This window comes from Trichoplusia ni, chromosome 8, assembly GCF_003590095.1.
Source record: "Trichoplusia ni isolate ovarian cell line Hi5 chromosome 8, tn1, whole genome shotgun sequence".
In the NCBI taxonomy this organism is placed as follows: Eukaryota; Metazoa; Arthropoda; class Insecta; order Lepidoptera; family Noctuidae; genus Trichoplusia; species Trichoplusia ni.
Window position 1 is genome coordinate 14,860,143 of NC_039485.1, and position 26,297 is coordinate 14,886,439.

Here is a 26,297-nt window from a genome sequence, read left to right on the forward strand (position 1 = left end):
AATCAAAATCAAAATCAAAAGTCATTTATTCAAATTAGGCTACTAAGTAGCACTTTTTGAAGGTCAAATTACATTGACAGCACCCAGTTTTGCCCACCCGTCACCGCTTCCTAAGTGCTTTTGCTGTGAGAGAAGAAACGGCGCAACAAACTCCCCAGCAGCACGCTGTCTTTCCATTTACAATATAATTATTAAAAAATATATCAAAATAAGTATGTAGGTGCCGTGCCAAATAAACAAAAATTTGAGGTCATGGTACCTAAGCCACTATGAACTTAAACTGTCAACTACTCGGCCAAGGTCAGCAGACCGACCAGCCACCGCAAGCAGCACCCGTTCACGAGTATGACGCAAGGGTCAGCCATCACCTCCCTCGCCATATTTGAGGGAAGGAGGTGACCCGACCCAAGACGCCACCGCAGGCAGTGACGACTAAGGGAGCATGACGTATCTGCTGCCGGCTAATAAAATAAAACTCAAAGAAAGAAATACCCCAAACGTTGATTTACCTGGCACAGCCCCGAACACGGAGGCGGCATAAATTGCTACGTCATTCAATCTTATAATTAATAAAATTATACATGTCAAAATTTCTAATAAAGAACATATACGTTTATGCGTATAATCATACTAAAAATAAAACAAAATAGGTAACACAATGTTACATACATAAAGTATGCCTATCAAATAACATAATAATCGTAATAACACGTCATACATTAATCCACACTAAAACCGTCCTGTGTTAATCACGGCGACCTGAAAAGATCTTATATTTTTCATATAAACGTCGATGAAACAATGGGCTTGGTTACACCATTTCAAATTCGGAACACTTGATTTGTTTGATACCTCGTAATCCAGAAAAAAATAAAAGATTTGTACAGTATTTCCCTTGAAGAAAATACTAGATCGATCCGAGCAAACTTGTGTCGGAAAGATTCATGCATCTATCTACTAGCTCATTTGGCTATACCATTTTTGAGGAAGCTCCAGTCCCGCACATTATGTATGTCTAACAAATAGTAAAACTACGCAAAAGAAACCTCAGCCTGCAAGTTTTGTATAAAAATGTCCACCTTGGTTCCACAAGATACAGTTGCGTAAAAAAATTTGGGCTTATATTATCTATTGTTGAGGAAATCCGTCCCTACATTGGCAAAATGGAGGATACATACGTAGTATAATGTCGACTTTCGGTTTTATGATATGCTGCGCAATTCGGTTATCTTAGGTACCTCAATAATGATTAGGTCGGTTTCCTAATCATTTAAAGATAACAAAATGACTAAGTCCAGGCCCAATTACCAAAAATCGATGCTGTTGTCCGTCTGTTAATATTTAGTTGTGTAAAAGTGAATTAATCTATTCTCGCTCGATAAAAAGCCACATAATGAAATGCGTATTTAAAGTTGGCCACTTCGTTTGCATGTTATGATGCTTGATAGACACCCACGGGGTAGAATGACCTATGTTCAAAACAGAATTCTCATTTAAAATCTCATTATTATAAAAAAAGGGAGTAAGTAGGTACACTCAACAAACGGGACTGTCCGTTACCGCGGCCCGGTACACAAAGGTCGAGGGACATGGGATTAAGTCAGCAAAAGTCTGATTGTACCCTTTCGCTCAACTTAATTCGGAAGGAGTTTTTTGATGATTTCGCATCCGAAAAATAAGAATGCAAGGTATAGGTTACTTTCACTGCCCTAATGTTATAAATAAGGAAAAAAAACGGTGGAGGGAAAATGAAACCAGCAGAATAAATTTTAATATTTTTTATTAAAAACTCACACTTCTGCCTTCGCACGGTGGATAAGTCTTGTATCTCTTTATGACATAATTTCAATAACAGTAATTCAGTACGCATCTCTTTAAACTATAACATACTTGTGCAAGATTTTGCGATTTCGTATTGTCAGAGCAAAACTATGATAGTCTATTAGTGAAACTAAGCGTTAAGTGAACATAATTTGTATTTTTATGTGATAATTAAGTGTTATCTAACGGCATCCGGCCTACAAATCCGGTCTATTACCACTGTTTCTAAATGTGCGTTGAAATTAGCTTATAGATACACCTAGTGACAGGAATAAAACTATAGACATAAACGAACATTAATGGGTCTATGGCCACTAAAATACCGACGCATTGAAACAGTATTCCTTAGGCCGGAAATCATGACTAAAGTAACCCTATTTGATTACATACGTATCTAACAGTGCATTTACTAGGCACCATTATTTGCGCAACGAATTAAGATAATTACATTAATATTTGGATATGGATTTCAATTCCACTGTCCCGACAGTAGACAAAGTAGTTCAAACATGCAACTACATACAATCTGACTCACGGGACAGAGAAATTGTAATAGATTTATGCAATAAACAGACAATGTAAGTTAATAAAAATCAATAAAATAAAACATTTCGACTCGCCACAATTATGCATACCTGCTGGTATTCTTTCTCACAGCCCAAAGACTCCTTACACTTTCTAAGATATAGGTAATATTTAAAGCATTATTTCTAACTACACTTATTAAAATACGTTCTGTACAATTTCCTCGGTTAAGAAATAAAATAGTGTTTGCAATAAATAAGCTTAACAAAATAGTGAGATGGCCCTCAAAAGCCCTAAAGCGTTTACATGGCAGACCTGTTAGAGACAAGAGATAGAGACAAGATTAGGTGCATGGAAAATAAATCATGCCCGCACAATTTATTTGTAGTGAAATTTTTCTTATCTGTACGAGTAAGCTCTAACTTAAACTAACTTTATATTTATAACAGAGGATAGTATTTATTTGCCTACATTGCAGTCGCTACCTCAAACGAATAAAGTAGCAAATTAAAATTTAAAATGTATCATCGTAGTCCTGTTGCAATTTCTGGCATTTGATTTCTACCTATGTATGTTTATTTTTAATTTAGTAACATTAATATCAATTTTAGGATTCAAAGATTTTATCTATAAATTTTAAATCTTATCTAGAATTTAACTGTTTCTATTTATAGTAGAGGATCAATATTATTAGAAAAGTTTCTGTATAACTTGAAAATGAACAACGGTTGACTTTGTGGTCTGTTGCGTTCTTCCCAATGCATCAGTCGCATCTCATTATTTTTGACAATATAGATGTTCAGAGGGTAATAACTATAAATTGTATCTACTTCTTAGTATTTCTCTAGTATGTTTATGTTTCCTTTAGCATTTTCAATTTATTTGTAGTAGGCATACAGTAACCTCACTAATTAATGATCCATCAAAGGTCATAGACAACAACATCTATAAAATGAAACTTAAAAATAATTGGGTCGCAATAAGATACTTTTGGTTCCTCGTGCATTTAAACTTATTTGAACATGTAATACTGGGATAAAGCGCTTTGAGATCGTATGTGAATTTATATGGTTGAGGAGGAGGGCGTCCGCGTCGGTGCCCGCTGTCACCAGGCCTCCGTGTACCTTATGTCGTACTCCTGCAAGTGAGGAAGACGCTGACGGAGAATCTCAAACGCCTCCGCCGATAATTTCGTGCTATTTAGGTTGAGGCGACGCAGATTTGAGAGGCCTAAAAAAAGGAAATACTTTAGTATATTTTATTCAGCCTGCCAAATTGAATGAAAACTGTATAGATAAGCATTCTGAATATTGAGTAGGTGATGTATATTGAGTCCAAAAATAACTGCATCGTACCTGATAAAGCCTCTATGCCTTTATCGGAGACGGGTGTTTCGCATAGGTTAAGAACCTGGAGCTTCGGAAGGTGCTCGGCAATCAGCTGCACACCACTGTCTCCGAACTTGGTCGCCCAAAGGTTTAGGTAGCGCAACGATGGAAGCTGCAGACATAAGTTAAAAATAGTTTTATCATTGTTTTTTTTAAATCTTGCGTTTTAATTGATGATAAATGTAAAGCCTACTTCTCAACAGAAATAGAATATATATTAAACAATTGGTAATTTTGCGGTTTGGTGACTATTAAAATAAATATCGGATAAAATTGAATGACGCAAATACTCTATTCTCGCCACATAAAACCTTTTCTTGGAGGTGCTTATCGTCATAATTGACATAACCATTACATACCTTAATGAGATGATGTGCGCAGGCGCTGGTGACGCTGGTGAAGGCAAGAGAGAGGCACTCTAGGTTGCCGAGGGCGCCCGCGTCCAGTAGCGCCGCGACGTCCGCGTCAGTCGCACGCACCGGCAGCGCCAGGCGGCGTGGACCGCCCTCCGCTTGCTGAGGAACGAACATCCGAATATGAACAAAGTATTTCTCAGCGTTCATGTATAAAATAAACATAAAAATTAATGATTAATAAAACAAAATAAACGATAGAGGCATTCTAAAACAATATTTATATTGAAGTTGGTGTATACAGTTGCACACACTCACCAATCTTTGTAGATTCTGCTGCCTCTCACACAAATCTTTATAATATTTCTGCCCTAGTTCAGATCCTTGCAGTGCAGCTATAATTTCTAACTGTGTTTGTTCTCCATTGGTTATTTCCCATTCCAAAAACAAACAGAGAGCCTCTATAGCTGCAGGCTGTGGACAAAGAACAATATCATTAGTTTGATTATCTAGGTGTCAGAAGACATTTCAAAAAATATCAGTTCAAGGAAAAAAACTTACGTGTGCAGTTAAAGCCACTAAAACCAAATCGGGCAGTTGCTTGCTCATACTTTGCAAAAAGCTTTTTCTTTTACAGCAACAGTTAAGAAGACTTCCTAGCTGTAAATAAAAAAAACATGAGATAAAATGTACAAAATCTCCGATTTCTACAGTTATTTAGATAATTTAAAAACAGTCATTATATTTACCATATCTCCCCAAATTAAGCACAGGTCCTCATGTGGTAGGGCTAACATAGGCTCTGAGGGTGCGGCTGCTCGGAGCCAAGAGGGTGGGCAGAGCCTGGCGGCCCGCGCGGGCGCCACGCAGGCGTGGGCGGCGCAGCGCGGGTCGTGCGCCAGCGCCTTCAGCAGCCCGCCCAGCCGCGCCGACACGCGGGGGCAGCTCAGCGCACCTGCGCACAGCGGTACCGGCTGTAGAATAGCTCCGACCACCACCAGCCAATCTTCATATTCGCACCTGAAGTTTAATGAGTAATGGTTATGGACTTTTCTAAGTCCTGTTGTTGGAGATGAATTTAGAGGATTTTTTACAACAACTTTACAAATGACTTGATATTGAAGATAGATGATAAATAATCGTCTGTCCCAAACATCTCCCTGTGTTGCCAACTAAAGCAGTTCCCACTTACATGTGTGCAAGAATATCAGCGAAGCAGAGGACTTCATCTTCAGCGTCATCGCAGACGTGTGGAGAGGCGGCGTTGCGGTAGTGGTCGTCGAGGGCGGCGAGCGCGACCGCGGCCAGGTTGGGGGCGGCGCGCGGGTACGGGCACGACGCGCGGCTGCCGTGAGTCACCTCCACGAAGCGCCGCACCAACGACCTGCCCGAGTTGTGTGCGCTCAGGGCACTGCGGGAAAGATATAAACTTACTCTTCTGATTCCAATCATTAGGTAAATAAACCTAATATACCTATGTTGTGTGCGATATTTTGTTCGTTAATCAGAAAGTATCTTAGGTCCATAAAAGAAGACAATGAGTTACGATATTTTACTTGGATAAAAACGGGTCACTGGCCAACAAGATATTGATGTATATTCTGGGAAATTTATCGAAAACAAATTTTAACATTCTGTGATAAACACACAATGAGAGCGGGTAGGAACATACCTATAGGTACTTATACTTGGGAACGGTTTCGTGGCATTATCGTAAAATGATTGACGTCATCTAAGTACTCGAATTGATTGGGTTTTGTGATTAATGGCCTTATTGTAACCAAATGAGGTTACGAGGCTAATATGATGATAGACAGGTTACTATTATGACGGCTTGTCTTTATTTTTTAATGAAATTGCATGGAGGATGTGGCTTTTCGATAACGTCGAGCGCTGATGTGCGCTTAAGTATTGGCCATAAAAAAAAATTTAGGATTTGGACATGTTTGCGTTACGGCTATGAACATCAGTATATCACTTTAATTTACCTGATATAATCTCTAACAAGTCGCCTTGCGTTAGGGGCTCTAGCGAAGTCAACGTTGCGCGTGAGCACTCGTCGCACGGGTGGCGCGAGTGCGGGCAGCGGGGCCGCGCGCGGGCGCCGCCGACACAGCCGCGCCAGCAGCGCACACAGCTCGCCCGTCGCGCACCGCTCCGCCAGCAACGGCGCCGCTGCACTCGTTGCATTCTCTGCCCACTCCTCCCAATCATCACTTTCTCTTTTCTGAAACAAACAACCGTTATGACAATCAATTGTCAATTTATTTTTTGTTCGTGTGACGTTCAACCGTGCGTCATGCAGTTAAAGTGGGAGCAAGTCTGTAGTTTTTTGTAGCATTCGAATTAACATTGCGTTATCGGAAAATGTACTTTTTTGAGGCCGTTTTACTTAAAGTGCTAGGCATGACTGACTAACAATACTACATTTTTTGGAATCTTATATTTAACTCCAGAATTGTGGTCTAAGAAGTCTTATTAACATTGTTTTATTGGTTAATGCACGTGCTTGCGCGTGGCAATAAAATCTTAAAAATAAATTACTTAAATTCTCATTACCAACTCTACGCTTTAAGATTTTATTAGTACTTATTTTTTAATTGCTTTCTTCCTTTATATCTAATCATATACGTAACAAATTCACACGTTCTCAAAAGAGTTTTAAATAAAATCTAAATTGATGAAAAATAGTAATACCTATTCATCGCGCCAAACAGCGGTTAAAATTGAATAGTGTTGCAGTAAATAAGCCCGGTAGGTAATGACGTGAACACATAACCTTGCCAATACGGTGAGACGTACATGTATGTAACATGCAGATATTTTAATGGTTTTAAAGCAATGACGTCAGGCTTACCTACTTTAAACGCTGAATAATAGACAAGAAGGTAAAAAATCACATTATAACCGCTTTGGGAAGTAATTTTACGGCTTGGCTTTTAAATTACTTTATAATTATTGTATTAAATATGAAATAATTATTTGAGAAAAGTTTAATTTTTTTTTTGTGAGCGAAATTAATTTCTTTAGTATGATGTGTGTATATATAAAAAGTGTAGCTCGTAGCATTTTTTCTATTCGTACCAAATGCACCAGGTAAATACACGGTCACACCACGTGTCGACGGCATGATTTACGATAAGAGGGTAGGACCAATCCATTTCTGCATAGCTCGACCGTCAAATGCTAGACTCATTCATTGTACAAACAGATTAATCAATATTTGTTGAACTGCCATTGTTATGACTGTTACAATGGAATATCAGTCGTAGCTGTTTGGTGTTAGATACCGAGTGCCTGCGTCAATCAATTACATGAACAGATCACGAATCACATTTCATGTTGCAGGTTCCAACAATGATAGTTTATATTCTCACCTACCTATCTATCTTGTTTACATGAAAATAGTGAATTCTCACTGGTATGTGACTTATTCTTACGTCCGCGAATAGAATTTTATTTGCGTCCTAATTTAGGCTTGGTTAACTACTACAACTTGTTCTCGAAAAACGTATTTTCTAAAAAAGTTGTTCATTTACCTCAGAGAGCAAGTCGGTGAGGATCTGCATGGGAGCGCGGGTCACACTCTCGTCTTGTAAGGGTGTGGTCATAACGAAGTCCACCATATTCTGAAACCGCAACAATTAAAATAACTAAAACGTTACCTAATTAATATACAACTATTACTATCTTAATTATGTGGTGTTATGTACCTTAAGCTCCTTTATAACTACTTCTTTTCTGACAGTCTTTGTAAGGAAATTTCTGTAGCGTATCATGTTTTTCTGGAAAATAAAGGCTAATTAGTATAGTTGTTTCACATTATTCTTATAATAAAGCAATTAGTTATGACCACAACAGGAAGGAAATATGTAAACGTGTACTCACCCTCCACATAATGGAGTGATACCATTGGTCCCGAGTATAGGCGTCGTTTGCCTGCAAAACAAATATCATCATGAGTTACATTGTTTAATGAGACTTTTATCGCTGGAGGTAAACTAGACAATACGTTATGTTTTATTTTAAACATGGCTTCCGTCATAGGGAATTAACCTAGTGTTGGGAAGGAAAATATTCCTAGCATTCAGATATGGTACTCAAAGAAGTGTATCCAGATTTGGAATAAATATTGATTGGTTGTCGCAAGCAGGGAGTGAAGCTGCAAGATATCATATTCATTAATAAAAAATTCTTTGATGACTGGTAGAACAGTATATGAGTACGCGTAGGGAACATAATATAGTGGAGATAAAGGTGGAGAGAAAAAGAGCGTAGTAGGTACTTTATTAAAAACCAACCTGCAGAAGCAGTGATCCATGCGGCATGACTATTCGGAGGCAGTACTTTCTGGCTGGATCCCAACGAGATATGCAATACACCTCCTGCATGCAGCTGTATGAGAGAGGGTTCTCCAAAAGCCCGGAAGGCTAGAACAAAAAAGAAACGAAAAATATGAGTTATTTTATGGCTAACTTTCTTATCTAAACTTAGGTTATATTATATAGCTGCAAAGTTTATTTATTTAAACGCGCTAATCGCAGGAACTACTAGTCGGATTTTAGATATTCTTTTAGTGTTTGATTGTCCATTCATTGAGAAGATGCCTGCACACTAAAACAATTATTCCGATTAAGAAGAATCTTAAATTGCATCTAAACATTTACGCGGACGAAGTCGCGCGCAACAGCTAGTAACTCGACAGGTGACACTACTGCATTTGTGAAAGAGAAACACCACTCTATGCTTTGTAGAGCGCAATCTCACTCTCTTGCAAGTTTTACTTTAGAAGTGGATTGGAGTGGCATTAGGCTTCAGTTAGAATACTGTGTTTCTGTCTTACACAATATGCAAATAGAACAGGAATGCGAAAAACGCCGCAATAATCAGTGAATAAGTATCCAATTAAATGTTCTTAATGGCTAACGGTATGACCTAATTAAACAAGTATTTAATGATTGAACTGTGAATGCATTAGGTGCTGATTCAATGCTAAAATTAACTTGTATGTGAGGCATTCGGTTTTTCAAGCTTAATACATTCCTATTTTCGATTGACGGACATTTGGGACACAAGGATCATACTATTCAGGTTATTCCATTAGTTCTCTGAACAGTTACAGCAAACTTTTTTAATACCATGTCATCATCCCTATTGGTACTTCGGCATGAGCAACCTAGGATTGAACCTACAACCTTGAGCATAAATTGCCGACCATTGAACCGTTGCTTATCAGACAACAAATATAATAAGAAAACGGAAACAGTTGCTTGTTATAGTTGTTATATCAGACTTGTTACATCCAAAATACTTTTAAAGAAAAAAAAAACAATAGCAAGGTTTGTTATTTTTTTAACGTAATGTTTGTGAATAAATAATTGATTTAAAACCGTGTGTCATTGAAAGCAGGAGTCTAGACCATTGAAGATACGAGACAGAACTCTACATTGCGCGTAGCTGTATCTCGCTTCTACGATGGTAAGACGTGAATGTATCTGATTGTACAGTGAATTATGTAAATTGTGTTTTGTTGGATAAAAGTGATAAAACCCTAAAGCATTCGAACATTCTGTGACACGAAAATTCGACGTTTTTCGGTGTAACTTTTCCCAGCGTACGCGTAGCAATGATTTAGCTCATTTTAATCGACTACCTTTGAACTTTTATCTTAGACTTATGATATTTTATGCGGGTATTGCAGTAGTTGTGAAAATCAAGTGTTTATAGTTCGTGGAATAATAAAATAACAAAAACCTTGATGGTTCAAAAACTGACTGCAAAGCGAATGTTACGATAAGTTCTTGTATAAATAGTTGAGTTAACGTTATTTACACTTTTTTGGGGAGTCTTGGTTATCATTGTAGCAGTCTTTTGTATCTTTCAGAACCATCCCAATTCTTTATTCTCTTATCCGTATAATCTGTTTACTTTCGTAAACAACGCACCTCTATAAATAAGATGCACCTGCTGCACGCCCGTAAATAATCAAAATCATAGCTCGATAGACGTTTTAAATCGGGCTGTAAATAGCAAGCAACCTATTTTCGTATGTTGTGTAGATTCGATATAGAGAATTGGGTCAACTATAGAGAAGGGCGCAGTCATCGCTTCGTGAAGAATAGTCGTAGGCGGGGCAGTGTACGGCTGCGGGTGTACGGGTGTACGGTGATGTATGACGTCGCGGAGCATTGCCCTGCGCGAGGCTCAGGGGCCGCGGCACTCTATGACGTCACGCGCCCATCCTTGCCCTGCCCTCCGCCACGCGCCAACACCGCGCTCGCGCTCGCGTTCGCCTGCAACCCTTTGTCTCCTTCCAGCTCTATTTCAGCCTTCATGTTTTTTAGCATTACTATAAAAAATCACGACCTCTTTCATTACCTTATTATCACAACAATAATATGAACATCATCTCTGCTTAGTTAACCTTGCCAAAGATATGAATTTGATAATTTGTCAATGTCAGTGCGTTTTGCCCTAGATATTTAGCACTTGTACGTAAAAACGTGTATGTGCCTATAGTACTGTAACCTTCAAAGTTCCATGATCTATTGGTATTCTTTTAGACGCTTGTTTTCCTGTGTTTCAAGCGGATGGGTGTACAATGTTAGTTTTAAGTTATGTTATGTACCGAACATCATCATCATCAACTCGTCTGAGTCCACAGAACATAGGCCTCTTCCATGGCAAGAGGATGAGTCTTCAGCTCTCCTTCTCCAATCCGCGCTTTACGAATATCATCGGCAAAAGGGTGACAGGTGAACTCTATATTCTATACAAACAATTTCATCAGGAATAAGTCTTGTAACTATGATGTGGACAATGTTACGATCCCATACAAATCTAATTTAAGTAATGACACCAACCAGTCTGATCGGAATAACAATAGCTTTTAATAAACTATGGCGTACAACAATGACATAACGATGCCTATGCCACTGTTCCAAGCAATATGGAATAACCTATTAATATCTAACCGCATAATCCAATTTTTATAAACATGTTTAAAAATATGTTGATTATGATTCCAAAAGCAATATAATATACCTATGTTAGTTAAATGTAAACGACCACTTTAAAATAATTAATAATGTTTGACGTCAATTGAGTTATTAATTATTATAATTAACATACTGACTATCTTACTGAAAAAATAATTGGTAAATAACTGGTTTCTACAATGGTTTTATGCTAATTTGTTCTTGAAATAGTTAATTATAAAACGGGTAAAATAGAACAATTTTAACATTCAAGTATATTTTTATTAGATCATTCGAATTTTTGATAGATATTCGATAGGACGGGGGAGAAAAGGAGATCCATTTCACTTAAGTTAATGTTTGTGGTATTTTTTTTATTTACGGAAAGTTTTTTTGTTGTCTCTAGATGTTCTAACCCTTACCCAATAAGTTAGTTATGCTTTTAAGTGAACATTCTTAATAAGGGTAATTACTCACTTTAAGCAACTTTAAGTAAACTTATAGAACGGGTATATTAAACCCAAAACTACAGAGAATATATATTTAAGATCATAAGTTTCTTCCTCTGCCTGACATGATATTTTTGTCTTCTACTTGATATTTTTGCCTTTCATTAATAGAATAGCTATTAATGAAAGGCAAAAATATCAAGTACCGTACAAATATTCTAAATACTATAAAACTATTAAAAAATCGTTTCTTAACCTCGATCTTGTATTTCCATTATTAAAATTTGTTGTCATATCGGCGACAGATTACATAATTTATGACACTTCAACTGTCTGGCTATAAAGGCTCATGAGATAAAGCCTGGTAACGGACAGACACCACAGAGAAAGAGTAATATTTTTGCGTTTACACCCTTTGAGGCACGGAATCCTAAAAAGGTCGAAAGTTGAACCTTTTTCGATTCCTTCGAAGAGTACAAAAATGTAAATGCATAAAAGCGGCCCATATTGTGACATACAAAATATACGATAAGTGTCGAACATAGTAGGTACCTACTTAGTGTATAACTAAAACAATAAATCATAATGATTACTGGATGACGTGCGTAAGCCACGTTACTGTAACTCTTGTGTAACAGTTTTAATAGAACAATAGGGATTGTCACGTGACGCCTAACACCCGTATTTTTAACAACTAGTTTGGGTCCCAGACCTAGGCAGCAGATCCTGATCTTCTAACCTCTCTTCTTTTTATAATATCTGGGTAAATTATCAAGGTTTTTTTCGGGTTAAAAAAAAATCCTTATTACTGAGGGCCAGCTGTGTGTGTTCTTTACTATCACCAGGCTGATTCCATGAGCTGTAACAGCTAGGCAGTCGAAATTTTTACAGATGACGTATTTCTAATGCTGCTATAACAGAAAATAAATTCGATTGATCGGGGCAATCCCCGCTCAATAGCAAGGTTGTTAATTGTTACTGGGTGACAAATAAAGACGCACCAAAAAAATTGTTTCATGTTTAGGTGATTTGTGCGAAAGAGTCATTGACGCAAGTCTGACTCGCACAGTACCGGGTTTTTATTGTAGAAATTCCTTAATGTTTTAGGAACCTTTAGTTTTATTATAACTTTCCTGCATTTTTCTCTCTAGGCTATTTTACCTTGTATATGGTGGCTATAACAACATACTTAGTGATTTGCCTTCTATTTTTGCTTTAATACGAAAATAAATAAAATCTCGCTCTACCAGGAATATTATTTGATTTGATTACCTATATTATTTTACCGATATGGTTATCAGTCAACTACGTCAATTCTGAATAATGCGAGGCAAAACATTTTTCACGCTTCGTCGTGGAAAATATAGCAAACAGCTTATTAAATATAAATGTTGAATATTTTATCGAGAACTTTTCTTCAATACTTTGTAAAGGTTGCGGTCTTTTTCATTGCTTTAAGAGAAACCCGAATGACATCTTTAATTGAATCATTAGAAGTGTTAACAGTGTTGATATGGATTTCGTTAATTCCAAGAGTCTGGGGAAAGCGTTGACGTTTGTTGTGAAATGTTTAGTCTAACCACGGTGACCCCTGACATTAGCGTAGAAATCGCGTCAGACGCTTCCGCCTTCACTGCAGGCAAACTACGAATGCAGATGTTCCATTATAAAATAATCCGGCAGTACAACAAACGATTATTCAATTTTGTTCTATATTTTCAGATGACGACAAAAAGAAAACATTTTTCCTATATTCCGAATTTTTCGTAATAAAATAATCCGGCAGCACAACAGATTATTATTATTATCTGTTCCATATTTTCATATGACTTCAAAACAAAAAAAAACTATTTTTATAATTCGAATTTCGAAAGTTAGCGCGGTTTTACCCAAAGTAAAAAAAAGGTATTTAAATAATTTTAACAAGAAGTCTTCCTCATTCAAAATAACACATTAAATTTTTCGCTTTTATGGATAATTAAATAATAATTAACTACTGGCCATTAAAGATAATAAGTGTATTTGTCTTTAATTGAAGCAATGCAGAGCTCGTAACTATTTTAATAGATTTTAACTTGAATAACAATTTACACCGACCTTATAACTCATTTATGGAGCAATATAACAACTCTTGGTTACCTAAAAGGCTACCGATTAGCATCGAATTTGGATACCGAATGCAAATGTGTTCTGCGTATAAATGACGTCAAAGGCGAACTGTTTTCAACAGCAAAAGCCGTTTATGTAGGTAAATGTAAACATGCATGTTTTCTTTCTCCTGGGCAAGTTTGGCGGTCCGTTCTAGTTTATAAAGATATTAGTGAGATATGAATATAATCCGTAGGGTTATAATGCAGCGCTGCGCATTACATAATGCTGTGAACGTTTATACATATCGGTAGCCGGACGTTAATATAAAAGTGGTGACGCACGAGCGCTCTCTTATCTCCGACTGACCTCGTGGAAGGGTTCGGGACGAAGCTGCAATCGTCTAATTTAAACACCAAACGTCATAATAGTGATTATTTTTATTAATACCCGTAACGATGTCGAGATTTTTGTGTGATAAAAGTCCAAAGTATCCGTCATAATATGGACAACAGTCTGCGTTTCATATGGTTCTATTATTATCTTTCAACTCTATGTAAATGTACGAAACTGTAAATATGAATGCTTGTGATTTGGTTCCTAATCAATGTTTTTAACATAAACGAAATGTTGTTTACGATTTTGGTGCGTAAAATATTTATTTTACGAAACGTTTTTGTAAATAGCTCACAAATATTGATTGCAAACAACGCAACAAGGAGCAGTATAGTCGTTACTATAGAGAACAATAAACACTTACGATCGGTGAAGTATATGTTTGTGTTATATATAGCCGCAGGCCTCCTGAGTGATACACGCGATAGATATCTGATACCACTGCTACTTGTCAAACTACGATAGCAAAAGGTGAGCTGTTTTATTATGAATCGCGATTAAACAAGATACGTCAAACGTTTGACTGCGAGCCGATGACAAGAGCAAAGACATGTGACAGTCTTTTGTTAATTTAATTGTTAATTAGTTACCTATCGTAATTCTAATGTTAATTACCGGCAGTATGACGTCACTACAATTTAAATGAGTTTAAAATAGTATGTTGATTGTAGAAATACATATTTTTAAAGGCAACTTATCGTACTGTTTAACATTTATTTCTAGATACGTATGCAGAGATATGGGCCTTAATAATGGTACATAGATATAAAAAAAAAACTAATGATTCTACTTGATAAGTTGAACTTGATATACGTAGAGTTTAACTAAATATTTCGTTCCATAGTAAGAATATTAAATGTAATACCAATTGGCAATTCGTATTTATCGAGGCTTATTGAAGAACTAATATAATATTAGATACTCTTTTCCAGTGAGACTATTTTAAAAATACAATATTGCGGAACGAACTGTCATTTATTATGATTTTCAGGTATAAAAACTTCATGGTCTGATTAAGAGTTCTAATACTATTTAGTAAAACAAAAACCACAAGATCCGGGCCACTATCATTTAAAATGTATATGGATAGGTAAATTAGTTTCAGTTCATTATTTCTATAATTAGATACCTATATGATTATGGTTTTCCCTTGAAGCTGGGTAAAACCAAGAAAAGGGAAATAGTTTATTACCTATTAAATACTACATCAAATGCAAATTGTAGAACATCATTTCTAAAATCTATTAAAGTGTTTTTTTAGGATAATCATGATACAGCATGTTTGTATCAACGTAAATATTTTATTTTTATTTATTTAATATATTTAAAAATCATTGCTCAAACCTTTTCTATATGGAAAGAGGTCAGTGCCCAACAGTGGGACTACATATTAGTTTATGAGTTGTAGACGAAAGAAAGTAATTTTTACTCGCATTGTTTTTTAAAATTACTTATTATTTGCATATTAACATATATGAAAACAATTAAGAGTTTTCAATTGACTTTCGAATTACAAAGTTAAAGACAAGAATAACATTTGATATTCAAAACGTTACCAACCAAAACAGTGTCGTTTAATAGTTAGCAATATTTAAAAACTTCAGTAACAATTCTAATTCGATACTCGGTAACTATTATTCGATTTTTATTTGTTAAAACGAACACCATTCATATAAGGCAAACGGGAAAGTGTAATTGATATTAACCGCAAAACATACACTGCATTGATGTCACAGACTAATGTCACATATGTGAATCGATTAAAATTTCTTAATTACTACGCATAAATACGTCCGATGAGTAATCGTTGACGTATATTTGCACAGATGTGAAGAAGATTACAAGCTATTTAAACATGACATTCGATTGCCATACTCCTTGTATGGAAAAACAACTTCTGCACAAGAATAAGAAGAGTTCAATATGTTTCACCGTAGGTATGTTTCGCGCACATTTAATTTACTGTATGTTCATTGTATCTTTCATGTAATTTAGATAAGACTACTATCACTAATCACGCTACTACGACTCAAATATGACAACATTTCTTCATAGGAAATGAGGAAAATAAAACCTCTTATTTTGAGGAGTCAAAACTAATCCGTTCCATATGGACCGCGGATTAAAAGGTGACGGCGCCAATCGTACACGCAATGACCGAAAACCGGAAAGTTGACAAAAGAGGTTTTTTATTACGTAAATATTTAAGACACATGTTTATTATGTTAGTCATTGACCCGTCACGCTATCATTAATGACACAGCGTTAATACGTCAGTGTGAGTCCGGTTATTTTGGAGGTAAACAAATTACAAATTACCATATTGCAAAAGTGTCACCCGAGGTCTGGACAATTCTATTTTTTATTTAAAAACTAGCTGACCCAGCGAACGTTGTTTTGCCGAATATTTTTTTTTAGTTGTATGTATTTTTAATGCCACATTATAAAAAAAATAAAAACAAACAATTTCGTCCAAAAAATAAAATATTTTTTTTAGTGTCTTGCCTTATCACTTAGGGGTATGAAAAATAGATGTTGGTCGATTCTCAGACCTACTGAATACGCATATAAAATTTGGTGAAAATCGGTTAAGCCGTTTCGGAGGAGTACGGTAATTTACATCGTGACACGGGAATTTTATATATTAGAAGATAACTGTAAGCATCTTTAAACGTGTCCAGTTATGAACAGTAAAATCCCAAACTGTTTTAAATAGATTATGATACGTAATATCAAATCGTGGTACAGTATTTGTTCCAGGGACAAAGTTTCCCACCACAGTGACGTACATACAGCGTAACAATTGATCGATATCTGATTCCAAAGTGCGCAAATAACGGATCTTAGAATTTACGTAGATATTTGTAAACAAGGACTTATCTTACCGTTTTAGATATAATATGTTGTTCTTCGAGGCATAGTACGTGGGTTTCCCACCGCCTGAGGAACTTTGCAGCCAGGATTTTGTCGACGACGGTCCTGGTGTGTTGGAAGCAGCAGACTCGGAGGGAGCCCTCCGTGGCCAGTTTGTAGCGAGGCCCGGGAGGCGGGGCTGGGGTGCCGGTGCTGCTGGAGTCCAGCCCGGCTGAGCCAGCACAGCACTCCGGACTAGAACCCTATACAACAAAAAATACAAGTTCATTAATAAAGACATATCGACGTCAAATTTAACAGCTGTTTTTCAAAAACCTACAGATGTTGATATTCTGCAAATGGATATCAAGTTCTTGCATAGAAGACACAGCCTTCCTACTACGTGTACCTGATTATTTAATGGTGTCCCAATCATTATATAACGTCACACCTGTATCGACACACCCACATTACTCAATGTTTACTCATAAGTAGCTAGGCCTGAGGAAAAACTAATGCCATTTTGGGGGCAGACACTGTGTAAAGAGTATGTATAGTTAGAGGTTTTTATACTGCAAATGTGTAAAATAAATAAGGAAAGTTTAAGAGAAAGTTATGATACAACATGTACAGTCGGAATCAAAAGTCTGTTACCATAATATTAACTTTTTTAGAATATCCGCAAATTTTCAAACGCAAGTTGCGAGTACAAAACGTTTCTTCCTTAGTTTATTAAAACCCCAGTAAACAACGGATTTTTCTGGTTCATTGACTTTTCTTTGTGACTATACTAATATGTTTGCATGTGAACGCTTTACGCAATATGACCTTATAAGCTGTGCTCATGGCAGATGGTCACAGGTACAATCACAGCCGTAAGTGATTTAAAAATCTGCGTCAGAGTTCGCATTCTTATTCTCAACATGCGTTTGTGACGTAAATAGTAATAACATGCATGCAATAAGCAGTTAATCTAAAACCAACACCTACGTGCAAAATATAATTTAAAAGGAAATAAACATTTTATGGTTGTAGATGTTTACCTATTCTTTAGAACTAAACAGTAACTTTAACTTTTAGTCTGTCCAGCGAAAGCGTTAAGGGTACAAGCTATTATTTGTTATTTGTCACAATAATTAGGGCCTGTCGCCTATCCTAAAATGAGAAATTTCACTTGTAGAAGGGAACAACTAAAGTAAAAGTAAAAGCAGTAAAAACTCAACTTCATTATTTTTATGGGACTTGCTCGCTATGCTCGCCGTCATTGCATTCATGTAAGCTAACAAAGAAAGCAACGAAAACAACCGAAACATTTAAGCTCGGTGTCTTCCAGGGGAAACGATTAACAGGCTTGAAACCCGCAAAAAACAGAAATGAAAAAAAAGGAGTAATAAAAATTATCAAATGTAGGTAATTTTCCGTCACCGTTTTACAACTGCAATTAATGGGTTCCAGAATTTAAACCAACTCTAAGGTGCTGGGGCTGTAAATAGAATCCTAAACTTAGTATTAATTTACTAACTTCTATTTTTAGAATACCGGGAAGCCGGTAAAGTGAAAAGTAAATATTATTAATTTTTGTTTGGCTAAACTTGTTTTCGCTGACCGGGGAAAAAACTGTTGGGTGTGTTTCCCCGTCAATTTTTCATGAAAGGTGGTAAACAAGCTTGTTTTATGGCTTTTTTAATAAACAGTCCGGGAAATGAAGTGAAGAAGGAACCATTTTCAGGGTTCATGTTTGTGTTAAATCTCTTTACCTACACCTCCTTTCCCCTTGTCCCTAATTTTGAATGCTAAAATCGATTGCGGTAATCGATTTAATGATACTCCAAATTATTTTTGCACCAAATCCCTATCTATATTAATTTACTGCATTTAAAAGAATACACTCTATAAATATCAATTTTATAGAATCCTAGGCTATTCCTGTTTTATTATTAAATTGTCTATTAGTTGAGAGTTATTACATACCAGTTGTCTTACCAGTTTAAAGAATTAAAAATATAGTCACTCTATAAAAGACAATGCAACTAGCGAAGATTATCCTCATAGTCAAAATCCGTTTTACATCACGATACGTCAGAAGCACGAATTTTAAAATTATAAAATAAAATAAAACGTAAAAACAAAGCATTTCGATTCCCGTTTAACGTACTCGCTATGTAACTACAAATAATAATTTCATATAGTTAGTCCAACAAACTACGTCAGAAAGAACCTTGTACGTTAATTTTTAATGCAGATAAGAATATATTATGCTTTAACTTATGAAATTCATAACTGCGTATAAAATGGCACCATTCGATTGTATTTGTTTATACTTTCTCCGTTTATTTATGTATACCTATTGTATTTGCAGTGGAATTGATTTTCCACTAGTCATAAGGTGATAAGGAATAGGCAACTTCGTATTACATACCATAGAACTAAACTGAATGCTGTATAAAAGCCGGGCGTGCGCTCAAAATCAATCTAGGCTAAAATTAGATATTGCTACAAGCAACCATCTTCAAAGATATGGGTATATATTTGTAAAAATATATAAATAGATATAGGAGTGCAGTTTAACGATTATTTGATTGGGACTACGTTTTTGAAGTTGCCATCGTTGTGAAAGAGGGATAGCGCAATACATGAGGTAGAGTGGCATCTCTCTTTAAAGCAGCCCTTGTGATAGACCCTGAAAAATAGTCAATGTTTATGTAGAAACTTATTGTAGCCTTAAGTCAATATTGCATTGAGAATTTTTTTTTTTTGGTAAATCCGCATTATGTCTATTTATGGGAATACACATATGGGTAGATTCCCAGTACAGTTATACACTATATGTATACCCCCAAAATATGTTATTTTAGAGATAAATTAAAAATAAACGTGCAGACACACGTTTCAAATACAGTCAAAAGGAAAATATTTTAGGTAGGTAATGCGAACTTAAACGGTCAAAAGTGTAATAGCTATATATAAGTAGGTATATTATGCCATAAATCTGTAATTTTGTTTTATGTTAATGTTTACACAGTACTATTTTAGCCCACTATTTGGAGCGTCTAGCCCAAAACAACAGTTTTTGTGTTTACACGTGCAGCTCTATTAATCTGATTATGTTTGGCCTCTACGCTGTTAAGATTCGATCAGTATATAAAGGATCTCATAATACTCTGATTTAATATCATTTGATGGATCATTTATAGATTTGTTTTCTCTCTAAGTTACTCAAATCCTTGATGAAAAGTATTTAAAAGGATGAAAGGACGCGCTTTAGTTATTTTATATTAAAACCGAAATATATATTTTTATCAAATATAATATTAATATTTATATACTACAAAATACCATTGATATAAACTCAACAGTTTGATAACTTAAAGCGAGTCTACTACGTCATTCGGATTGTCTGAATCAATCCTGTTTATTAGTGAATTGATGGAAGACGTTATGCTCTAAATATAAACTTTAATTTATGTAGAGTGTGCCACGCTCAAAGAAAGTTAGACGGTTAAACATTTATCTCTGATTGTTTTTATCTTATCTGGTGCAACATTTGAACGCGGAGTGGGTCGGTGGTGCTGTGGCGCATGGCATGACCCACATAGTGGTCGCTGTTCGATGACGTCATTGCGAAAATTTGGGTCATGAGGGCGCGCTTTCCGAGGCACCACTGCGCGCTCCTACGTTTGAGGAGTTCGACCCGAATGTAGAACACTGTGCACAGACGCCAAGCTTTAATCACAATGCAGGCAACAGTATTCAATTGTATAAAATTAAATGTTATATAATTTGTCAAGATCAAAGTTCCAAATTAAGTTGACATGAAAAATTTGTGTTTTTCGGTATTTAATGTTATTCGACCTTCAATTTTAAAGCGACTATTAAGTAGATATCTTTTCGGTTCTTTGGCTCATGTATTAATGCTAATAAGTACATCAAATGAATACTGAATGAAAATGTGTATGAACTCTGCATGATCTATTCATATCTGGAGGTTTTGATCATGATGTGGAAAGTTATTAGTAATTTTTCATAAAACCAATTTTGTTATTTTCTGCATTTGTTTTAAGGATTGATTTAAACTTTAGTTCGTTACCTGTACATACCCTTTAGGCCTAAGAAATCATTATTCTTCGTATGGTTTTTTGTTTGACAGTGCCCAAATCTTCTGTTCCTATTTACATCAATCCGCATAGTCTAGTTCACTGTTCAGCCTTTCTCTTTCACGGTACCGGGTAACGATTTGTCATCGCAACGTGTTGTCACTTTAAAAAGGTTAAGACTTGACGTATTAAGAAACTCGCCTCTGAATCACATCCGGGCATCCCATGTTTATACTACGAGAACATCAATTTTAAAGTCCGTGAACTTATTCTTACAACCGGTACCGCCGCTAAGGAGTTTAATCATTACATTATGACTGCAGACAGCTTAATGACGTCTTTGGGAATCAAGTAAAAGAGGAAAACGGAAACATGTTCACAAAGTGATTCATTAGAGACAAGAGTCATGAATAGTCAAAAATGGGGTTCGATGAAGCGTGCTCGCAGTCGCGTAATGCTGCGGTCAATAATTATAAGGAAGTTTAATACTGAATCATGTTAGGTGGTATGTAATTCTAATTAAGTGGTTTTCAAGAAATACCACAGCACTCGAATTTCTTATCGTTCGACCGACACCAATCGTAAAAGGAAGTGTTGAGTCCTATTTGAAGAATCCAAAGAGGATTCTTCAATTGGCAGAATACTAAGAGGATAATTATTATCCTCCTAATGTTCTGCATATTTCGATGTGTAATTATGCTTTATCTTGTACCTTTATAATTCAAACAACATGAACAATTGTATTGCTATTTTTTTACTGTGTTAATAAAGTTCAGAACTATCAGTAAATCATTCTTCCTATTAAAGAAGCAAAAAAAAATACAATTTGAAAATTAGGGTAATTATTCTACACACGTCTTATGACCTAACATAGTAATATTTGAAAATATATATTTCCAAAACAAAGTTCCCTTCGCTATTTCTGTAGAAGCTAGCTTTCAAGTTCATTAAAGGTGTAAGTCAACCTCGTTAGCTGAAGTAACATTACTTAGATATATTGTCCCTTAGGTTGGTGTAATATAAGTGTATTGTATCCTCGTGTTCATGCGGCGAGCTCTATATTTATGTTGAAATAGTTTCAATTGCTGTAATATTACCTACGCACAAGGCTACATTAACTAAACTCATAACAACTCCCGTCAATGGAGTCTAACGAGATAAGTAAATGTAGATGTAGATACAGTTTTGTTCTGACTACGCATGATAAAAAAAGCTGTACAAAAACAGTTGAGTCCATTCTTTTGTTGTCGCTTTGTGACGCAAAATGACTGGTCAAGAAAAAATGAACGTGGGGTCGAACCAATCGATAGTGTACGGTGAGGAGCGGCGCCTCGTGAGAGCCATGAGGTGACCGCGTGCTCTAGCCTGTAGGCACCTACCTACCTACTATAGCTCCCTACTCCTAAGTGTGGTGCCACTCAACCGGAGCTAAGGACACTGTCGCCTAATTGATCAGTTCAACACTTGTACCAAAATACGCTTCACGTGCCTGTCTACGTAAATGATGAGGAAATTTTTCACTTACTAGATATTGCTTTGCTGATATCGGTTTATTGCTAGTTTTTTATTAAATATTTGGACATATCTATTTTGCTACTGCCTAATTCATTTGTTATGTATATCCACTATTTAAAAATATATCAGTTTCGAAAATTTCGTGTATGTCCATACTGTTGAGCCTATAATATGGAGGTTATTTACCTTATTGTAAATAGTTACAAATAGAGCCACTAATGGAAACAATCTAGTAACCACAGGCCTATCACATTTACATGAGGCGAATGAAAACATGACACGTTTGTATCACGCTTCGGCCTGCCCGGCTATTTCTAGGAGCAGAGATACAGGCCATTTCGATAAAAGCAAAAAATAAAAAGATTTTCTAACATTTTCCTATTGCCAATTTAGGACTTTTGAATGGCCTCATTCTGTTCTGATCATATATAATTCTCTTCTTATATTTTCCTCTTCTGAAATGGAAATCCAAAATGTTTTTTTTTGTCGACAACAATGGCATGAAATATTTCTAGCATAGTGGATTTTGCCTGAAGATTATTGAAGATGCCCTATACCGTAAGTTACGAGTGGCGTGTCTGTTTTGTTATTTTCTTTAAGATGTTTGCCTCTACCACTGTCTTATGGCTGAGAAGATCTATGAGGATCCTCTAGGGTATAGTCAGATCGTCTCATAGTTTTAGTTACTGAACATATCAATCACTTATACCGATCATTCACGTTTTTATTAGATGACAATCCATCGTCGCATGCATGCAATTCATAACTATTGCATACGACCCGTGAAGCAATACGAGTTAGTAATAAAATAACAATAACAAACACAATTTATTATCTGTTTGATAAAAGAAGACTGTCACTTGTGTGGCTTCAGATAAGATATTTGTCCGATTTTTTTGGCACTTATTTCTTGACTTACATGAAATACTTTTTAATAGCTACTATCTGTTAACTTATAGGATTAGTATTGCCACTAACAGTTGTAAACCCGGATAGTACGTTTTCCGTGACGTGTTTTTTGCCTGTTTGCTGGAGTTCTGCGTTGTTAGTGCCAGATTAGGATTTGGAAACAGCTGTGCGTCCGAATATTGTTTCCATACATCCATGTTACCATAGAGTGGTAACTATGACGTCAACACGATTTATCCAATAATGTTCAGAGTTTTAATGACGTGTGATTGGGAAGGCCATGAGATGTGTTTAAGATAAAGTTAATTGCTTTTCTGCATGAATTAAAATCAATTACCGGTGGTACCTTAATTCTGGAGTATTTTATAAACGTAACACGCAATATTTGTGTTTTGCTAGACCTAGGCTATTTTAAAATAGTTATAGGCTAGTTTTTAGTAGGATTTATTATCGACTCATTTAAAACCACATTAATACATATGCATATTTTGGAATAGGGTAAATGAGTTATGGACTAGCCAAGTTTTACGACTTGTGCATTTTTAGGATATTATCCTTATAACATTCAGTTGGTTTGTATTCATACAATTGCAAGTTACTTCTGTATGTAAGTTTCACATCTAGGTAATGCGTTTTTACGAGATAAGGCTTTGCGATGTGGTTTAGAAAACCGCGAAAGCTGAACTGTGTTACAAGTACTAGTGTATCACATGGCTAGCGGGCTACTCTACTCGAGGTATTTTTCATTTCAACGCAAACATACTTGTCAATTACTCAAATAAATTCCAAAATTATTTATTAACGTAATACGACTATTTAACAATTCTAAGTGTATACATGTACGTAAAATTTTGACGTATGTAGAAAAAATGCTTTGTTTTCGACGAGGTGCGTGCGTCTACAGTACGCAAATACTTGCTTGTGTTCGTACTTAGGTGTTATGTAAATAATCAGCCTCCTTGCCGTAAATGTATGACTTTTGATAAGAACGTTTGCAGGTAGTATTTTTTTGCGTTTTATAAACATGGTGTAATGTGATATAGATTTTTGTGTACTTACGAAATATTCAGCGGAGCTCTGGTCGGCCAGTGAGGGTGAGAGCAGACAGCCCGGAGAGGGCGGCGCGGTGGCGGCCGGCGGCGGCGGCGCCAGCGACAGCAGCTCGCCCGCCGACGCCGACATGCTGCCCGCAGCGGCCAGGCTGCGCAGCCGGTCCGCCAGGTCCGTGTGCCCGCCGTTGCAGTTGCTGACGTTGCCTTCCTTCTCATCTTTGGTGCTCAGGTTATTAATGATCCGTGGCCGGCGCAGCTTCCGAGAGGCTGCACGCCACCGCCTCAGGCGGCAGGCAGCGTTATTCAGCACGTCGTCAGTATCACGACATTGTGGTGGCTCTTCTTCGGATTGCGTAGCTTCTTCTCCGTCGATTTGCTCATCTATGAAGGGCAGCGTCTGACCCAGGGCTGAAGGAGAAGGCTCTCCATCACTAAGAGCTATGCTGGGTGGTGTTAAAAAATCTCTTAAAGCAAAAGCAAGCCTCTGATCAGCGTTAAGTCCCATCGGTGTACTATTCGCTACTTGTTCGGTTGACACATACCGACTCTCATCGATTTTGCCGTCTTTGGCATCAGTCTTTAAGGCACCATTTTCATTGGAATTCAAATCCACATTAATTTCTTGATTATACGAAGGCATTTTGAATAGTTGGCAGTTAATAAAATTCATTTAATGATTCTGCATAAGCGCTGTGGGTACTTAAAATAAGAATTGCACTTGTCTAACGTTCCGAACAGACTACCTCTTATCCCGGCACTCGAGTGAACCAAAACAACATGGACAACAATCCGCACATTTTTATCATTTACGTGGACGAACACTAATTAAACTTTTCATATTTACTGTAGATTTAAACAGGCACAGTTAATTAAAACGTTTCGAAACGTTAACTTACTGAGTTAAAAATGATTTTAAATCCTAAAGGGACATCACTCAAATCAGTCATAATTAAAACTCGCGGCAATAATAAACTATAGTATGGATTGCATTCACAATCGGCCTCGAATTACACAAGCAGTGTACGCAAACTGAGCGGAGCACTACTGGCTGGCGCTATCATCCTAAGCTATACATATACGTGACGTTCTCGACACTACACTTCTTGTTTGTATTGACGTATGGTCGGCTTGCGCAAAGCCGTTCCCTGCCGCAGTGGCGCCCTCCACGTGCGGCGGTCGATACTGTCAACTCCGCCAGCGCCATCTACATGAGTTCACGAGTTACAGTGCGCCGTCGTTTAAACAAGTCTATCAGACGTGATTCGTGAATCAGTACAGGGCATTTACGCAAGGTGGCAGTTACACATTGATAATACCTAAAACCTAACCATGAATCAAAGTACAGAATCATATGAATCAGAATATTATAACCTACTGGTCGATAAAGAAAACTTGTCATGGAAAATAGCATTACGTTTTGGAAACCACACAGAAGCTGATTAAACTTTTTGTAAACATAAAACGGAACTGTTTATCATTATTATCATTTTCTTGGAAAATTGTAACGATTTTATTTTCAAATTGAAATGGATCTACGTTGATATTTACATTTTAAATAAGACATCCCTATTCCACTCTTTTTTGAAAAATGAAATTTATTATTTTAAATTTATCTACGCAAATGATATACAAATACCATTGTTATGTACTTTATACAGACCTATTAGCAATTTAAAAGTACGGATCTCCAATTCTGCTATTTAAAAGTCATTTAAATGATTATGATGCAACTCATTCGGTTTTCCAGCCATTCCATTTTACATCGGTATTCTCCTAACATCCCATTTTACATCGGTATTCTCCTTAGAAACACTCAATGTCATAACAATGAACTTCCAATAAAAATGTTGGTAAAATCGTTTGGAGTATAGGACTAG

General features: G+C 36.4%; 1 protein-coding gene across 1 annotated transcript; it reads right to left on the minus strand.

Annotated features, from left to right (window-relative positions):
* Positions 1-1,763: 1,763 nt before the first annotated feature.
* On the minus strand, positions 1,764-25,539 carry LOC113496565 (C-Maf-inducing protein-like). Its single transcript, XM_026875823.1, has 14 exons — positions 24,428-25,539; positions 16,883-17,113; positions 8,389-8,517; positions 7,976-8,026; positions 7,801-7,872; positions 7,627-7,716; positions 6,076-6,314; positions 5,280-5,498; positions 4,837-5,107; positions 4,649-4,747; positions 4,406-4,561; positions 4,094-4,249; positions 3,702-3,846; positions 1,764-3,576 (listed from the first exon to the last, which is right to left on the minus strand). The coding sequence occupies exons 1-14, from the start codon at positions 25,088-25,090 to the stop codon at positions 3,452-3,454; spliced, it is 2,646 nt and encodes an 881-aa protein (XP_026731624.1). The 5' UTR covers positions 25,091-25,539; the 3' UTR covers positions 1,764-3,451.
* Between the last annotated feature and the right edge of the window lie 758 nt (positions 25,540-26,297).

Excerpts from the sequence above, each read along its gene's own strand:
- LOC113496565 (XM_026875823.1), bottom strand. The coding sequence starts at position 25,090 with ATGAATTTTATTAACTGCCAACTATTCAAAATGCCTTCGTATAATCAA. Across the intron at positions 8,518-16,882 it reads AACATATTATATCTAAAACG|CCTTCCGGGCTTTTGGAGAA; the intron begins GTAAGATAAGTC and ends TTTTTGTTCTAG. Across the intron at positions 5,499-6,075 it reads CTTGTTAGAGATTATATCAG|TGCCCTGAGCGCACACAACT; the intron begins GTAAATTAAAGT and ends TCTTTCCCGCAG.